General features: G+C 39.9%; 1 protein-coding gene across 1 annotated transcript in view; it reads right to left on the bottom strand.

Moving 5' to 3' along the window:
• The window catches only part of WDR26 (WD repeat domain 26), a 26,454-nt gene that overhangs the window by 5,543 nt on the left and 4,971 nt on the right, over positions 1–15,940 (bottom strand). Inside the window, exons 3-10 of the mRNA XM_010154978.1 lie at positions 13,925–14,061; positions 13,248–13,345; positions 12,274–12,430; positions 7,453–7,591; positions 3,269–3,409; positions 1,809–1,928; positions 862–1,007; positions 272–350 (exon numbers count right to left, since the gene is read on the bottom strand). Coding sequence (XP_010153280.1) covers positions 272–350; positions 862–1,007; positions 1,809–1,928; positions 3,269–3,409; positions 7,453–7,591; positions 12,274–12,430; positions 13,248–13,345; positions 13,925–14,061 — 1,017 coding nt within the window. The remainder of the gene's footprint in view (positions 1–271; positions 351–861; positions 1,008–1,808; positions 1,929–3,268; positions 3,410–7,452; positions 7,592–12,273; positions 12,431–13,247; positions 13,346–13,924; positions 14,062–15,940) is intronic.

Here is a 15,940-nt window from a genome sequence, read left to right on the forward strand (position 1 = left end):
ACCTGGCTTCTCAATGCAACAGCCAGATGTTTACTTTTAACAGTACATATTTCATAGTATGAAACTCTTCACTATAATCAGTCACAAACAAGTCTCAGGAATAAGTTCGCCTTCTTGCCAGAGAATTAATATTTATGAATATTGCAGCCTTCATAGTACACAAAATAGAACTGATTAATATCAAACATTCCAATTTGCATCAAAATACATGTAAACAGGTGGCAGCTGCCAGCAGATTTATTTGTATTTCCATTTATCATCACCAACTCACCTGAGTTGCTACATTTAACAAAGCTAAACGCCCATTTTTTGAAATAGTAAACGACATAATAGGGTGATCTTCTTGTACTCTGAAACAAGACAACACATCAGTGTTAAGAGTAGACTTAACCAAACAATGATGCAACACCAAGACAAAAGGCACATCCTGTCTCTGCAGTATTATCAGGGAAAGGCAGTTCTGAATTTGAAGCAGGTGTGTCTCTATGGCAGTACAAGCCAGGTCTGCAATGGGATCTGTCATCAGCATAAGACCAAAAGGGACTTCAGACGTCAAATCCAACTCATAACTTCAAGGATCTACTAAAATATGCCAGGAATTGAGAAGACTACAGCTCTTGGTGACAGGAATGTCAAAACATGCACAAGAAACCTACTCCAGTGCTTAGCAAGTTATTTCTAATACTCAATCTAATGCTTCTTGCAGCAACTGGAACTCATTAATTCTTGTCCCACGTTATTCTCCTTTTAATACTGAGAGCATTCTAATAACTTTTTTCCCATCCTGCCCCAGAACCCCTTTCTCAATCTTCTTCTAAAACCAAGAACCAGGAATTCAAAACCAAAGAAAGAGGTAGTTACATGTTCCTGTCTGTAAGATCCTCAAAGTTATAACCCCGAATTCGCTGGTGTGTGTCCGACGCTAGAACAGTTTTCCCATCGCTCAAGCACCAAAGGCATTGTACTCTCACCCCTTCCCAGGAGTCAAGGAGATTACCATCTAAATCCTGGTCAAAAGAAAAAAAAAAAGGAAAAAAAAAGAAAGAAGAAATGGAACTGTTAGCCTCAGATTTCTGAGGAGTTGTGACACAAGAATCTCTTGAATCTTCTGTTCAGACAGTTGCTACAGTAAGGAATCTATCTTACCCTGTGAGAGCGAGAACTTAATGATTTAGGATTTGGTTGTCTTAACTGAGACCTTTTGTTGCGTTATCTGTCCTGGAGAGCCGAGAATCCCTTTCTTCACTTTCTCACGTGTGAGACGTGCAATCTACATCATGTCACGGAGCTCACCTTCGCAGTGAACGAGGTTTGCATACCGCACTATTATTCTGGGCACCAATTCAGATGACAAATGATCAGGAGTATGGGTGAGACTGTGGACCATCATCCAAAAAATCAACTCTAGTCAAGTAATGAGGGTTTCAAATTTCTGGTTACGCTAAGCAAAAACAGCATGCAAAAACTAAGACAGTCAAATCCTGTGAAGTAAGAGACATTGCCCTGTGGGCAAAGGCAATACTTTTTATTAGTGTATTTTCTAGCGCAGCTAAGAAAATTCGAGATCAGCCAAGAAAATTCCCAGCCCACAAATCCCCCTTGAGGCAGACAAAAGGTGCGTGAACCCCTTTAACTGCTACATAGGGAAGTGCTGTTGAAATACTCGCATTAATGCATTGCTTCTCTGAATTACAAAAGATCAGATGTTGTAGCGTACACACGTGTGAAGAAAGATGAACCTTGGGTTTGACTATGACGACACTTTCATTTCTCACTTTGTTTAAGGGGCAAAAATACAGAGAACTTACACACTGATAGAACTGCCCACGCTGACCTCCCGTCACAAAACGCTTCCCATCAGGATTCCAGGCCACGCTTGTTAAACTGTCTTCATGAGACTGGCTCATCTTTGTCCTCAGCTCCCCAGTCTGGAAAATAAACAAAGGCAGCAAGGCCTTACACTAGAATCCTTTCCCAAAAAGGCATCGATAAAATTATCTGACATGCATAGTGTTTGGAAGCGCATGTATTTAAATACGTTTATTAAAAAGCAACACAGACATATGAATAATGCAGTAAAAAGGCAGAACTACTTCAACATATCCAGCGATCCTGACAATTTCTTTTGTCACTCAGATCAGGAGAGATGGACTAGTTGGGGTGTCAGACTACTGGAAGATTATGAGTAAAGAGAGGAATGAAAAGAAGTTGGAAGAACACATAAGAGAAGCAACATGAAATAACAAAATAGAGGCCAGACATGGAAAGCAAGGAGGCAGGAGGAGACTAAAAGAAAACAGAGATGACAAAATACATTTTAGTAAGAAGTTGGGAGTACCAGAGTATTTTAGAACATTTTCCTCCCTGAGCTGGAGCTCTAGGCCAAAGTTTAGCTTTCACCCCTAGCTTATAATGCTCCTGTTTAACAAAACAGAGGGCCAATGAGTGGCTTACCACTGTCAGAACAGTAAGGGCTTCTCTCTATTCCCTTGTGCCAGCTCTAGTGCTCTTCACTGAGCCAGCTTAGTCAACTGAACAGAAGGGAAGTATTCCAAGGGTGGGAAAAAAGGGAACCTTTTTGGTTTAGGAAACTAAATCAGTTCAGAGTCCAAGGCAGCACAAGAAAGACTATGTAGCCCAAAACTGAGGCAGGGGAAGCTTTGATGTCAACTCAAGTGCCCATTAAAATCAACCGCAGAAAAGGATTTTCAAATTCACAGAGGAAATGGCAAAACGCCTTAGTGTGTGACTGAAAGATGAAGTTCTGAAGTCATAAATCTAAGCCTCTGTGCATATTCAACTAACATCACTGGGAGCATTACACAAGTTAAAAAAAAAATAGATCATATCGTTTACTCTTGCTGCTTGTTAAGATCTTAAATGAGGAATTGCTCTCCTCAGACAACAATTCTGCCCTTTGTTTCCCTCAAAAAATTTACTGTTGGTCTCCTCAGTAGCTCCCTAAGCCCTATGGATTTACACATCTCCTCTGAGAAACGATCAGCAACCAGATACACAAGAATTGCTGCACAGTCCCAGGCACTGCGACTCAAACTCTACGTTCTGTACAAACCAAGTACAGAAGTTGTTGGCTGCCCCAGTAATTTTTTCAACTCGGGGGCGGGGAGATCAGCATCTCTTCTTTACACTCCCACCTTTGCACAACAAGTTTGCAGAAAAGACTTCTTTCAGGCTTAATGTATTTAGATATTGAACCAAAAGCAGCAGGCTGACCACGTTTTATTTTTATGATCTTAGTCACACTTACTTGTACATTCCAGAGCCAGAGCTCAGAGCAATCATCCGGGCCACAGGCAACAAGGTAGTTGTCATCTGGGCTCCAAGCAATGTAAGAGACACCATATGCATGACCTTCTAACGTCTTGAGTAGTTTTAGCTGGTGAGTATCCTGAAACAAGAGAGGTTCTGTTGAGACAATGCAAATTAACTCCTACCAGATTTCACATCTAGAGCGAGTCCAAGCGCAGCACGGCAAGTTTGCTTTGTGACACTTAGCGCACACATTTTACGAGACGGATGAATAGGTTCTTACTGGAAAAGCAGTTGCTAGTTTACAGAGTAGGACCATAAAATGAAGGCTTCTAAAGTTTCAGCATGCAAAACAAGAGCACCTGTAGGTATTTTTGTTCTAATCTTCCATGATTCTGAGTGTGGAACTCACAAAATACCATTGTGTAGACTTGTATATTGTATTACACTTGTTTTAGTATAGGAGGTTTCTGTAGTGCCAAATCTCTCTATGTTTCCTTCAAGACAAAAGTACTATTATCCATATTTTACAGAATTAAGTTACTTTCTTCAAAGCAAAGACCTCCTAGAAGCCTGTAAACGAGAACCAAAACCTTCACGTACGCCGAAAAGAGAAAACATCCAAGTGCCAATGTTTATAAAAACTTGAGCATATCTTGTGTATGCCACTCAAGAAAAGTTTCACAGAAAGATACTTTTTAAAGCTTCCTTGAGAGGTGTTCGTATTTCAGACACGCTGCCTACAGCAAGCTGTTCCATCTTTTCTGCCAGATTTCATGAATGAAGCATGCTTCGCTCACGCAGAGTGTCTTGTATCACCTTTCTGCTACAACTGTTCTCCTGACGTCTTGTCAGAGGAACCTGACTTTCAAGTAGCTTATCACAATAAACAGTACAGGTGGATACTTTGAAACAGCCATACACTGGCTTCCTACATACAGAAAAGTGCTTCAGTACAGTATTAGCCCCGATTCTTGGCAGCAACATGCATATACTGAAAGCAGGAAAAGTAGGAAGCATGTAAGCAGTTTACAGTAATTTCTGTGAAGCCTCTTGGAAAAGGGCAGGTGGATTATCCTCCCTTCCCCCTGCCCCTATTGTGTATTTCTGCATGAGGGATGCTTATACCTCCCACTTCTCTTCAAAACGAATGACTCATTTGAAAACCTAGCTTGATTCCTCAAATTGTCCCTTCTCTGTCTTTTGTTACAGTATTAATCATCAGAGCACCTCTTGATTCTGAAGAGAAAGAACATGGTCAGCCTAGGAACAGAGTGACACGTTTCCTGGGATGAGCTGCAAGGGATTTGGTTACTCTCAGCCAGCGTGCAGCTTTGAGTTCTGCTAACTAGAAAAGCTGAATTTCTCAAGAGAAAAGTGGGCTAACAATAATCTTCAAAGCACAGAGAAATAGGGGAAAACGAACTGACCTCCTCAAGTCACTTCTTCCATTCTAATTATTATTCCTGGTCTGCATTAGACACTGCTGTGCCTGTAGCTAAACTGATCTGCAAGGAAACTGAATCACGTCTGACATCATCTCACATCCTGGAGCCTGCATACAACTCATGGATTTCTTTTCACATCAGGATTAAAGTAGGCTGTCGCTTCTGCATCACATTTGAGACTCATGAGGAACAACATACACAGGATATTCCTAATGACAGGACTTCATGGATGTTACGCTCTCCCATGCTGTGCTCATACTTCTCTCCAAATACAGAAAAACTGCTATACCACATTGTGCTCTAAAACAGCAGTCAGTGGTATTTCAGGAAAGCGTCCCCAAATTTAGAAAACCTGCTTCCCACCCACCACCTAAAGAAATCTCAGTACTTCTATCCCTTACATGCAGCTACCCCGATTTTTGATATGTAGAAGAAACAACTATTCAGGTATCAGCTTAAGTCTGCAGTAGTTGAGCTCCTCGGCTGAAAAGCCAAAAACCTGCCAACGGTTTTTAGGAAGTGCAAAAAAAAAAAAGGAAGATCTCAGTAAGGAACAAGCCTTCCATGAAAGATGACGCATGCCAGACAAGGTGATGCGCCCACTCTGCTTACCCTTTGTACTCCAGAGATTCTGACACACTTAGTAACAGTCAAATGATGCATTCCACACACAAGCCTCATTCACTCAAGACATTATTTACTGCTGCTGCATCTGCATAAGAACTCTGAAATGAACAGATGAAAACTGAACCAAGACACCTTAGGCATCTAGCTGGGTCTTAGGAAAAAAAAAAAAAGCCATTCATGGTATAAAATGAAGAAAACAAATGGAAGCAGTGTGATTACACTTTGAGATGATGAAGAAAAGAAAGGAAGAAGTGGAAGAGTCTCACATACATGAAGTGTGTGTGGAAAAAGAATACTGTTCATTTAAAACAGTGTTCTCCCATCACTTGCCTGGACAGAGTCGTACAGATGTTTTGCTGAAGTTTGTATGTACTAATTAGAATAGTTCCAAATATCTAAAGCCTGGAAAACCTGATTAAGTTTATGGTTCAAGAGACATTGCCAACTGCTATAGGAAACGTGAGAGGCGTGCTCTGGCAAATATGAAAATGAACCATTTCAAGTATGTGGCCTAGTATTATTTAGGCATCCATCTCCTTGAAAGGGTTTCAATTTTTTTTTCCTGTAGGTTCCCAAACACAGGAGATGAAACTCTACAGAGCTGCTTTCCCACTAACTATTTATTAGAGATTTTGGTCCTTTAGTAACCCTTGGCCAAAAGGGTTAATTTAAGACTCTCACAAAACACTTACTTGGTTTGATTAACCAGATTAGCTAACAACTCCCTATACAGTGTGCTAATCAAGATGATGGGTATTAAAACCCATCAATATAAGAGGAAGATGTGCCTCCACAATCAAGTAACAAGTCAACAGCAAAAACATGTGATCCTTACTTTACTTAGAATCATGCTGTTTGTTAAAAACCCCAAAGCTACAGATAGTTTCCAATGCCAGTTACAGAAGTCAGCTTACACTACTGCGTGTCTCTTGGCCCAGACCCCAGTAACAAGCCAACCACAACAGTTCTGTGCCTGAAAAACCCACAGCACTTGCTGTTAGCTCAGCGGCTACACAACAACTACGCACGTGGAACAGAGTTTAACGTTCTCACATTCCTCTTAATAGCAAAAAGGACTCAAGTTACATGGCTTCCTAACCTGTAGTGGGAAAAAAGGATTGAGTTCAGCTCTCAAATCCCACTGAAAGCCAGTATAGCCAGTTAGCCAGTATAGCCAGTTAGCACACTAGTTTGCAGTTGTGTGGTTAAAAACATAAGGGTCTTTCTTCTGATAGTGTTTTACACAATATCTGAAGTTTTTAATGCTTGTATCTTCAAGTTTATTCACAGCTTTTAATTGTTATGAAATTTATGGACTTTTTTTGCATCACTACTACCAGTCAAGTAAAACAGTCTTAGATTCATCACTTAAGCTTTTTATTTACATAAGAATAGATATGGGTAGGAAAGATAAATCTCTGTAGGATATTTCGTAACAGGAGCAGTGACACATGTTAGCATCAAACCCTAAAACCGCCATCTGCAAGACACTGGCTGAGTATGCTTCCATGTGTCAGTGGCTTCTCACAAGCATTTAAACCTTCATCTCAAGCCAAGACAAATCTTACAACGGCAGCTAACATGAAGTGGCATAACTGATGCAACCATACCATTTTAGGATTCAGAAATAAAGTAAAAAATGGTCAGAGTACTTAAATCCAAGCAAACTAGTAGTAACAGGATAATGAGAGGGGTTAGTCACACACACAAGTCAGAAGCACGCTTAGAAAGAGCAATGTAGATGAAAGGTTCCTCGCTGCCGTGCTCCTTCCACTCTCACCCAATGCTCCTCCAGGCCTTCAAGCAGAGAAGCTCCCCTGAGGGCACCAGCAGGCTCTACCCCATGGTGCTGTTTAGGGGCACACAAAGTTCCTGCCCCAAAGCAGCCAACAGTTGAAGCCTGTTACACTCAGACATCAGGTTTTCAGGTGTCCTCCTCCACTAAATTACACTGACTGTGATCTTCAGTCTTTCACATACCAGAGAAACACCTGAGTCAGCAGGCTACAGTGCATCTTAGCCTGCCCTACAAAAATCAAACCATCCTAGCAAGTGGAGAGGGAAGGGAAAGACACATCACACACATTTTAACACGTTGCACACTTACTGGATCCACCTGCCATATAATAACAGTTGTGTCCTTAGATCCTGTTGCTAGTTTAGTGCCGTCATTGGAGAATTTACAGAACCACACTTCATTACAGTGCTCCGTTAGTATCTGCTGTGTATAGCATGGGAACTGTTTCCTGGGAAAAGAAAGGGATGTATTTGCAGATTAATAAGAAAGCAGTAGGAGATATTTTAAATTGAGCTAGTAAAAACTAAAACAAACTTATTTAAATGCAAGACCAGACAGCTTAGAAAAATTCCTCTACTAACAGCTGCTTCAAACAAGTACAGAATGAAATGTCTTATCTGGTAAAAAGCTCACACCACCAAGTGACTGTAACTAACTGTAAGAACTTAGAACTATTCTTATTCTGGTCACGTAATGTGTTATGCTTTCATACAGCTTAGAATAAAACTGACATCATCAGGAGCGTAACTGCTTATTACCGTACACTTCTGATGTACAGAAAATACTGGAGCCCAGTCCTCTTTGCACCCTACGTGCAGCGTTCTATTTACATGCAAGGCTGCTGTAAGTACCTAACTCACTTAGCTATATCTTCCCAAATCTTCAGAAGTGATTAGTACATGAAAGTTGAGCAAAAAAAAAAAAATAGCCTTATGTCCTTTCCTTGACTGCGATCTTGCAGTAAGTTAGGTGTTTGCCTTCATTCTGCGCCATTTTTCACGTCCTATGCAGAGTACCACATGCAGTAGCTACGCACAACTAACAGGATACCATTACGAGCTTTCAACTGAAAAGTTTTCCCTCACAAAATCTAAGTGGTTTTGTAAAACGCTAAGTGTTTATCAAACAAAATATAGTATGATAAACTACTGAAGAAGAGTCAAACATTTCTCTCGAGCTAATATTTAACCTTCTAGTTACACGCTGAGGAAAAGCTAACAGTCAAAATACTAAGGTAAGAATTGAAAACAAGTTTTTTTATTTACAGCTTAACCACTGTATAAGAGCTTGAGAGCTAAGCTAAAATAAATGTAGGCTTTTACAGCACATGGCTGCTTTTATAGGCAATATCTGCAGTGACTACAAGTCCATTGTTCAGGTGCACCAGAAGGCAGTCTCTAGCCACAGACATGTTTCTTTCCTTCAACTGCAGGGTTCCTGAAGCTGTGTAGTCTTATGGTGAGTTTTTATGGTCCTCGGTACAACAGGGCAACGCAACTCTAGGGGGACACAACAGTACTAATGCAACAACAATCTCTGTGAACGTACAGCCGTACTTATTACTGGGGATAAACTGGCCTAAAAAGAAAACACTCCTCTTCCTTTAAATTTGTGTTTAAAAATAGAGTTTGGTGTGACAGACACCTGAAAAGCTACTTCTTACTAGAAGATAGGTAAAGTTCTGCTTATTACAGTGTCTATATCCTCTCAATCCATTTTATTTTACTAGGAGATGCTTCCTAGTACATATTTAAAGACTATGGAGCACCACTGAACAACTATACATCCCTCATTTCCTGTCTTATGAGAGAGGAGGATAAACAAAACATACATATCTGTAGTTGGCTTCCTTGGGTATGTCTAGTTACTCGTTCACAGAGAAACACAAGTCTGTTCTGCTCCTGCTTTAAGCTGACCAAGAGCTGTCTAGTTGCCACGGGAACAACACTGAGCCCAAGGAAAAAGCCCCACCCATGAAAGAAGACTTTGTTTTCCTTGAAGTCTAGAGGGAGGGAGGCAAGCCCTTACACAGATATGTGTACCTACAGGAAGCGCATTTCATTATTATTTAGCCACATTACAGTAAGTTAATGTTTTTCCTCTGAGCAGCAATTTGCTCTAGAAGGTAAAAGAGTCTTTTACCCATACACACAAAGTACTCACACAAAGTACAAGGGGCACACTGTGTCCCAGGAAAGCCTTTTCAGCATATTTCATTTAAAAAAATACTCTATAGAACAATAGCACTTGTATTTTAAAGCTTAAGAAGAGCAGCCAAGGTTTTGTAGACACGAAAAGTAAGCAGCATAATGCTGGAGCACTCAGCGCTCATAGTAAGGCAGTCTTTAGGTTCCTAAAAAGGGTAACAGGCACAGCTGAAAGAGCTGCTGCAGACACATCCGAATATCGAATTATGCTATTCACAAGCCAGTGAGATCAGAGCACTCTCACAAAAAGTTCTCTACACTTAATTAATGAAGCATACCATGGAGCAAGTTTGACTTCACAGAGCAAAGCATACATTAAATAACCCTTCTGCAGAAGGAAATAGCAGCAGGCTCCAAACAAAAAATCAAAACCAGTTGTCTAACAGTTTCTGGGTTTGGCAATTAGGTATTATTGTAGCTCAAAGGTTTTTCTTTTTCTTTTTTGAAGTGCTTCATTGCAAATTGTTCATTTCAGCACAACACACTGGAAACATGTTCACATACTGAAATAAAGTACCTAAAAAGTTACCTGATGTTGTATTTACAGAAGTTCAAAATTCTAAATAAAACACCAAATATTTTCAGTGTTTTTTAATTCCCTGTACGTACACTGAAGATTTAATCCTAACTCCCACATGGTTCTTTTTCAAAAATGCTGCACTGAACTAGTAACTAGAAAGCAGCAGCATTTACCTCTCATTTGGGCTTCCCTGTTGGTTGGTAGTTTTAGACTAAAGTTAATTCACATGAAAGCCAACAAATTAATTCTAGGGGGAGGAAAAAACCCACAAAAACCACCAACAACAAAACACCCAGCTAGGCTGAAAGCTCTCAAAACTAAAAACGACCACCCCCAAGAGCACCAATTCTCTATTATCAAAATCTCAGACACAGTAAGATGAAATCCCTCCTGTCACTCCCAGCAGTTTCTCCCTCTTAGCTCCCGCTCTTATGAAGTGATTTAAGTTTTAGTTTACCTATTCGTGCAATTCAAGCATGCTTGATCAAAATATTGCCAGAAGTCCAAAACAGATTAGTTCCAACTAAAAAAGGGAAAGTTGTCAGTGTTCTATCATTTAAGTAGTACAGAATTTAAATTGTCTACGCTATTAGACTACTGTTACTTCTGTCAGTTTAATCAAAATTTGGCTTCCACTGTCTTTAACTCACCTCATTATGCCCAAGCATGGCAGCACGTACAGCGCACCACATACTGATCTCAGATCCCTGCAATAGGTAGGTACAATAGGTTGAGTTGAGGACAGAATGGAAGCCTTTATTTTGAAATGGTTTTTTTTTTAATTAAAATAGTTTTGAGTATGTATGTATACATACCAAATATGCAAGCTTAGGAAGTACCACATCAGGTGAAAAAAAAAAACCCCAACCCACCCCCAAAACTATAGCCAAATTTGTATCAGCAAATAGGTTCAGATGGGTGAAATTCAAGTCCAGATTTGTTGCATATATGCGTATGTTGCATATGCTGGTTTATATCCAGCTCTAGCTATTCCAACTTCAATAAACCACACTCTTTATAGTTGGCTTGAATGCTCGTTGGGGTTTGATTGATCACATCAAACCCCTACAGAACAACGTTACTTATGGACTCATAGAAAGGCTAAAATTAAACTTCTTTCCATTAGTCTGATTTTGAGACTCATTTCTGAATTAGGGAAGGCATAACCCCAGTATCTGCTCATTTCCAATGGCTTTTAAAATAGGGAGCAGTCCAATGCCTGCACACACACACCCCAACACATCGTTGCTGCATTTTCAAAACTGCAACCAAGACAACAGTCTAAAAAAAGTTACTTGAACACATGAAGTGCCAAGGACATTAATTTAAAAACCTTAAGATGGCTACAGTGCCGTACTATGGAAGTCTGCACCTTTAAAAACAGATTCCAAGTAACCCAAGAACATAAGTCAAAGCCGCTTGCAGAAAGTTTCTATAAGCAACTTTCAGTACGTAACTTCCTCAGACAAGCTAACCTCAACATGAAAAAACTTCCCCTGTGAGCCCAAGCACTGGCCTGTTCCATGAACATAAGTACAAGGCTATTCTATATAGCCCTTGTTTTCCAGCTGTCCTAGCCCTCATTCCTGTAGTACATCACGCACAGCAGTTTTCCATAAAAGCTACATGGAGTTTGTTGGTCAGAGTTCTGCTGGATGAGGAAAAACCACTCAAGTCAGTCATTTGTTACAAATATCTTCCTGTTCTGTCTACTGGAGTACAGCATTTTGAAGAATCAGAAGCAGCATCAGTTTTGTTTAAAAAGTTAGCCAGATAGTCTTAACAGCTAATACGTAGCTGTAAGATCTTCAATTCTTACTACCTTAACAAAGCTGAGAAAACAGTTCTTTCTATCACTCATCTCTTTTGTAAAACAGAAATGCCTATTGCACGTTTCTATTGTGTTTTAAACTTCGTGCCTAAAAGCCTCTTGCTGTCCACTACTGAAAGCTGAGACAGTTGACTTCACGATGTGTGCTGCAGTAGGCTTTCTGCATTCCAGCAAGCTTGAAGACAGCGTCTGGGTAAGTAATGTACTGGTGATTCTCCAGTGAAAAAACACAGCAATCGCATGCTGATGAAAAAACAGACTGGCTTTCCAAAATTACAAGAAACAAGTGGCTAAGGATTAGCATAGCAACATATTCTATTCATGGCCATTTGAATAAAATTTTAAAGCTTTAGTCTGACCCCACTACCCTATATCTAGCTACCAAAGTCTCTTACACACACCTTCTCTACTCCCCATCACTACTCATTTAATAAGAACCATCTTTTCCAAGGCAGTTAAACCTGTTTCACCAACCCAGAACAGTTTCTGTGTTCCTTTTAACAGTAGGTACAATTAGATTATTTTACAAGACAAAAGAAAAGATCATCTTAGAAGTCAGAAGGGTTTCTTACCTACTACAAACATGATCTATTAGCAGCGAGACAGAATCTAGATTACTATCTAGTTTGGTATTGTGATATAGGCACCGGTCCCGTTGTAGTTCCACAGCCTGACGTAGCAGGTTCTGTAAACGCCTTGGAGGAAGCATCACTGATGGGGGCAGGTACGCTTTAAAAGAGTTATTAAGAAAAAGAAAAGATATATCAAAACCAAGTTACAAGTAAGAGCATATTTTGAGAGGTTTTGGAAGAGACCTTAGTAAATAAAGCCTAAAAGCTACAGGAAAAGAGTGCAGTCAGTCTGTCAAATTTACAGCAGTACATCTGGAATTGAAAGCAGGAACTTCTGGAAAGCAGAGCTGCATGCAAGGTATTTGTAGTTATACTACATGTTGTCCCAGCCAACAAGCTCCATTTACACAAGCTAACTCCAAACCTGATATTTAACAAAATCTGTAAAGTTAAAACCCAACAGCATCAGCTGTGTTCGTTCAAAGAATTCCCTATTACACTACCAAAATAAAACCTATTGTATTTTTTACAACTCTTATACATAGTATTACACCAGCCACACGAAAGAGAAAGGACAAACCATAATTCATAGCGAAGTCTGAGACCACTATAAACCAGTACTAGTATCACCAGCCATTACAGGCCACGCTTCGTTTCGACCTTAGCGCAGCTGGCATTTACAAGATACTCCCCCCTCTGAACTGCACATTTAATCACCAAGTTATACTATTACTGCATGCAGCAGTGCTAAGAAATAAGAGCTCCCATTACAAATAGTTTATCAGAGATGGCAAAAGGTTAGCTACAGAAGACCAAAAGGGTAAAGGCACCTGAACTCATCCCCATTAACGAAGGAATACAAAAACCAACCACCAGCAAATGCAGTTCAAGCTAATTCCCTGGGAAACATCATTATGCAAGATGTACTGGATTTAGAAAGGTGGGAATAAATTTTAAACACTAGAACATCTTACTCTGGAGTTTGTCCAAAAGTTTAGATCTGGAAGCTGTTCCTTTCCCTTCCCACTCTGCTTTTGCACGCAAGTCTTCTGCATGGCTACACATCAGATACCTGTTAAAAAAAAGCACACGCACACCAACAGACCAAGTCTTTCTGGAATCATTCTTTCCACTTTTAAGCATTATCTAGATCATAACATCCTTAATGAACTGGAAATAGGTGACTTAAGCTTGAGACAGATAGGAAAAAAGGCAGGGAGCTATTCCACACAAACATGCACCTTCTTCAGAACAAATGCCTACAAATGGGCAACGGAAAAAGATAAAAGGCCCACAGATTTTAGGAAATGTTATTTTCATCTAAGAACAAACCAGACTGTATTCACCTACTTATTCAATTGTAAGATAACAGGATTTTCAAGACCAGATGACCATACATGCATATGCCTTAATCTGGGTTCTAGTACTACAGAAGTAAATCGTGATCAGGTTATACTCAAGCGTCAGAAGCGGAACACTGTCTACTGAATAGCCATCTTTACTCACCATTTCAGCATATCTCACTACAGTTTATTAATCAACAGGATAGTAGTTTTAATACAGTTTGAGTTTTTATCGTGTCAGCTATTAAAAGCTACAGAATTCCTCAGAAAACTCCACCGAAAGAGCTCTCCAAGTCTGAGCCACTTACCCACTGAGGACATGAATGCGTTCTGTATTGTATTTCAGAGGCGTCAGTTCACAGCGTAGAACTTGAAGTGCCTCCAGGACTTTGCCATCCTCCAGGTACTCCAGGTACTTCTGCTGCAGCAGCAAAAACTTCATCCTCTGACATGACAGAAAGCAGCAGTCAGGGGAAAAAGGTTGACTGAAGTTTCAGAAAATGTTTGAGCCTAAACAGAACAGTAGAAACCATTCTACTATGCCCTTCAGAAATACAACTATATGTAATGTTTCATTACTCAGTTTCTTTTTGCTGGGTTTTCAACAACATTGCAGCAATTATGTGATCCATGAATTTCCTTCCTGCCTCACGGGACTCCACGTATCTTCCTACCTCATTTCTCAGATCCTCCCTTCAACTTGCCTCATTTTTATACTCACTCCCTTTTCAGTCACCATTCTTCAAACCCTGAATTAGACAGGCTTCCCAATCTTCCATTCTATTAAGGAAAGCACCCAAAAAGCAGCTAATCACATATTTAAGACTGCATGACAGCACAGGACACAACATGCCAACTTAACACGTTCTCATACTGCTCACACAGGAGCTGACATGGACTGTTTGCATAGCTGCATAACACACAGCAGCAACAAACTGACACTGCCTGAGGTTTTGTTTTGTAGTTCCAGGTTAAGTTGTTTTCCTCAGGTGTTGTATCATTTTTCAGGATTACAGAGAAAAAATAGTTCCCTCTACTTCTGGGAAGTGAAGTGATTCCTAAACAATTACTGCTATTTCATAGTGTTCCTTTCATCTTGCACAGTTTTTTGTTGTTTTCTTGAAAAAAAAAATCAAGCCTGCTATTCTAACAACAAAGGTCTGGCAGATAAAAAAAAAAATAAAATCAAGCTTAATTTACTATATTAAAAACCTGAAATCCTGGAAATTTATAATACCAATTTATTAGAAACACAGTTCTATTGTTTCTGGATGAAACCAACTATTCTGTGTTTGCACATCTTTACTGCTAGCAGTCACGAGAGAGAAAAGACATTTGTGGTCCACAAGACTCACCAGGTTAAAGAGGAAAATGTACATATCGGTGAGAAATGGAATGAAGATGCAGTGTAACAAGTCACATTTGCTTGTCTAACAAATGCACCACCAGTTTAGTCACCAGTTCCCTCTGCTTTGTCAGACCTCCAGCACCTCACTGTTTTCATGCTCATATTTGGTCAATGTTTACTCGGTTCCAAACACACTGCTTGCCTCCTTCAGTAGAGGGATAATCGGGAAGTTTAAGATGCTCCTGTCCTATTAAAGCTTACACGCAAGTTTGAGGCTTACTGTATGTTAAATCCAAAGTTAAACCATAAAGCAGTTTTAGCTTCCAGAGATTCTTTCGAAGAACTGAACATAAAGGTTTCCACACACAGTGCTGTTAACTTACCGCACAGCTTTGTGAAGCACAAACCATTACATAGTGAAGACAATTTATGCTCAAACATGTCTGTAGTACTCTGTACATGACAGGCAAACCCATATTAAATTCCCTAACCAGCTCTTTGTAATTTAGAGCATCACGACATTTTTTTCCACCTAAGACAACAGTTTTTTGGTGCTATGACATGTAGCAAAACAAAAGAAAGATATCCCAATTATTTACAACCTCAGTGCTTGGTTCCAAGCAATAAGCCAGTAGGCCTCATGCTGTTTGCTTATCCCTCCTGCTGCTAGGCTATCCTCTTCCCAGCTATGCACGTGCTCACAAGGATGCATGGAGATGCTTAGGTAGTAGTCACGTACCATATTTCACTCCATCACCTCATGCTGATGATCACCACCAGATAAAAAACAGCCTCATATTTCCAGTTTGTAATAAGGATCCCTCCAACTCTTCCTTCTCCATTCGCTGCAGATACTACTTATTAAATTTATATCATCTTTCCCTTAAATGCAATAGTCATTAGATGCAGATATGGTTCTTTCTCCCTCCCTACTTTTAGGACTTGGCATGTTAAATTAATTTCTTTAGGGGAAAGA

Source organism: Eurypyga helias, unplaced genomic scaffold, assembly GCF_000690775.1.
Source record: "Eurypyga helias isolate BGI_N326 unplaced genomic scaffold, ASM69077v1 scaffold28867, whole genome shotgun sequence".
NCBI classification, from domain to species: domain Eukaryota; kingdom Metazoa; phylum Chordata; class Aves; order Eurypygiformes; family Eurypygidae; genus Eurypyga; species Eurypyga helias.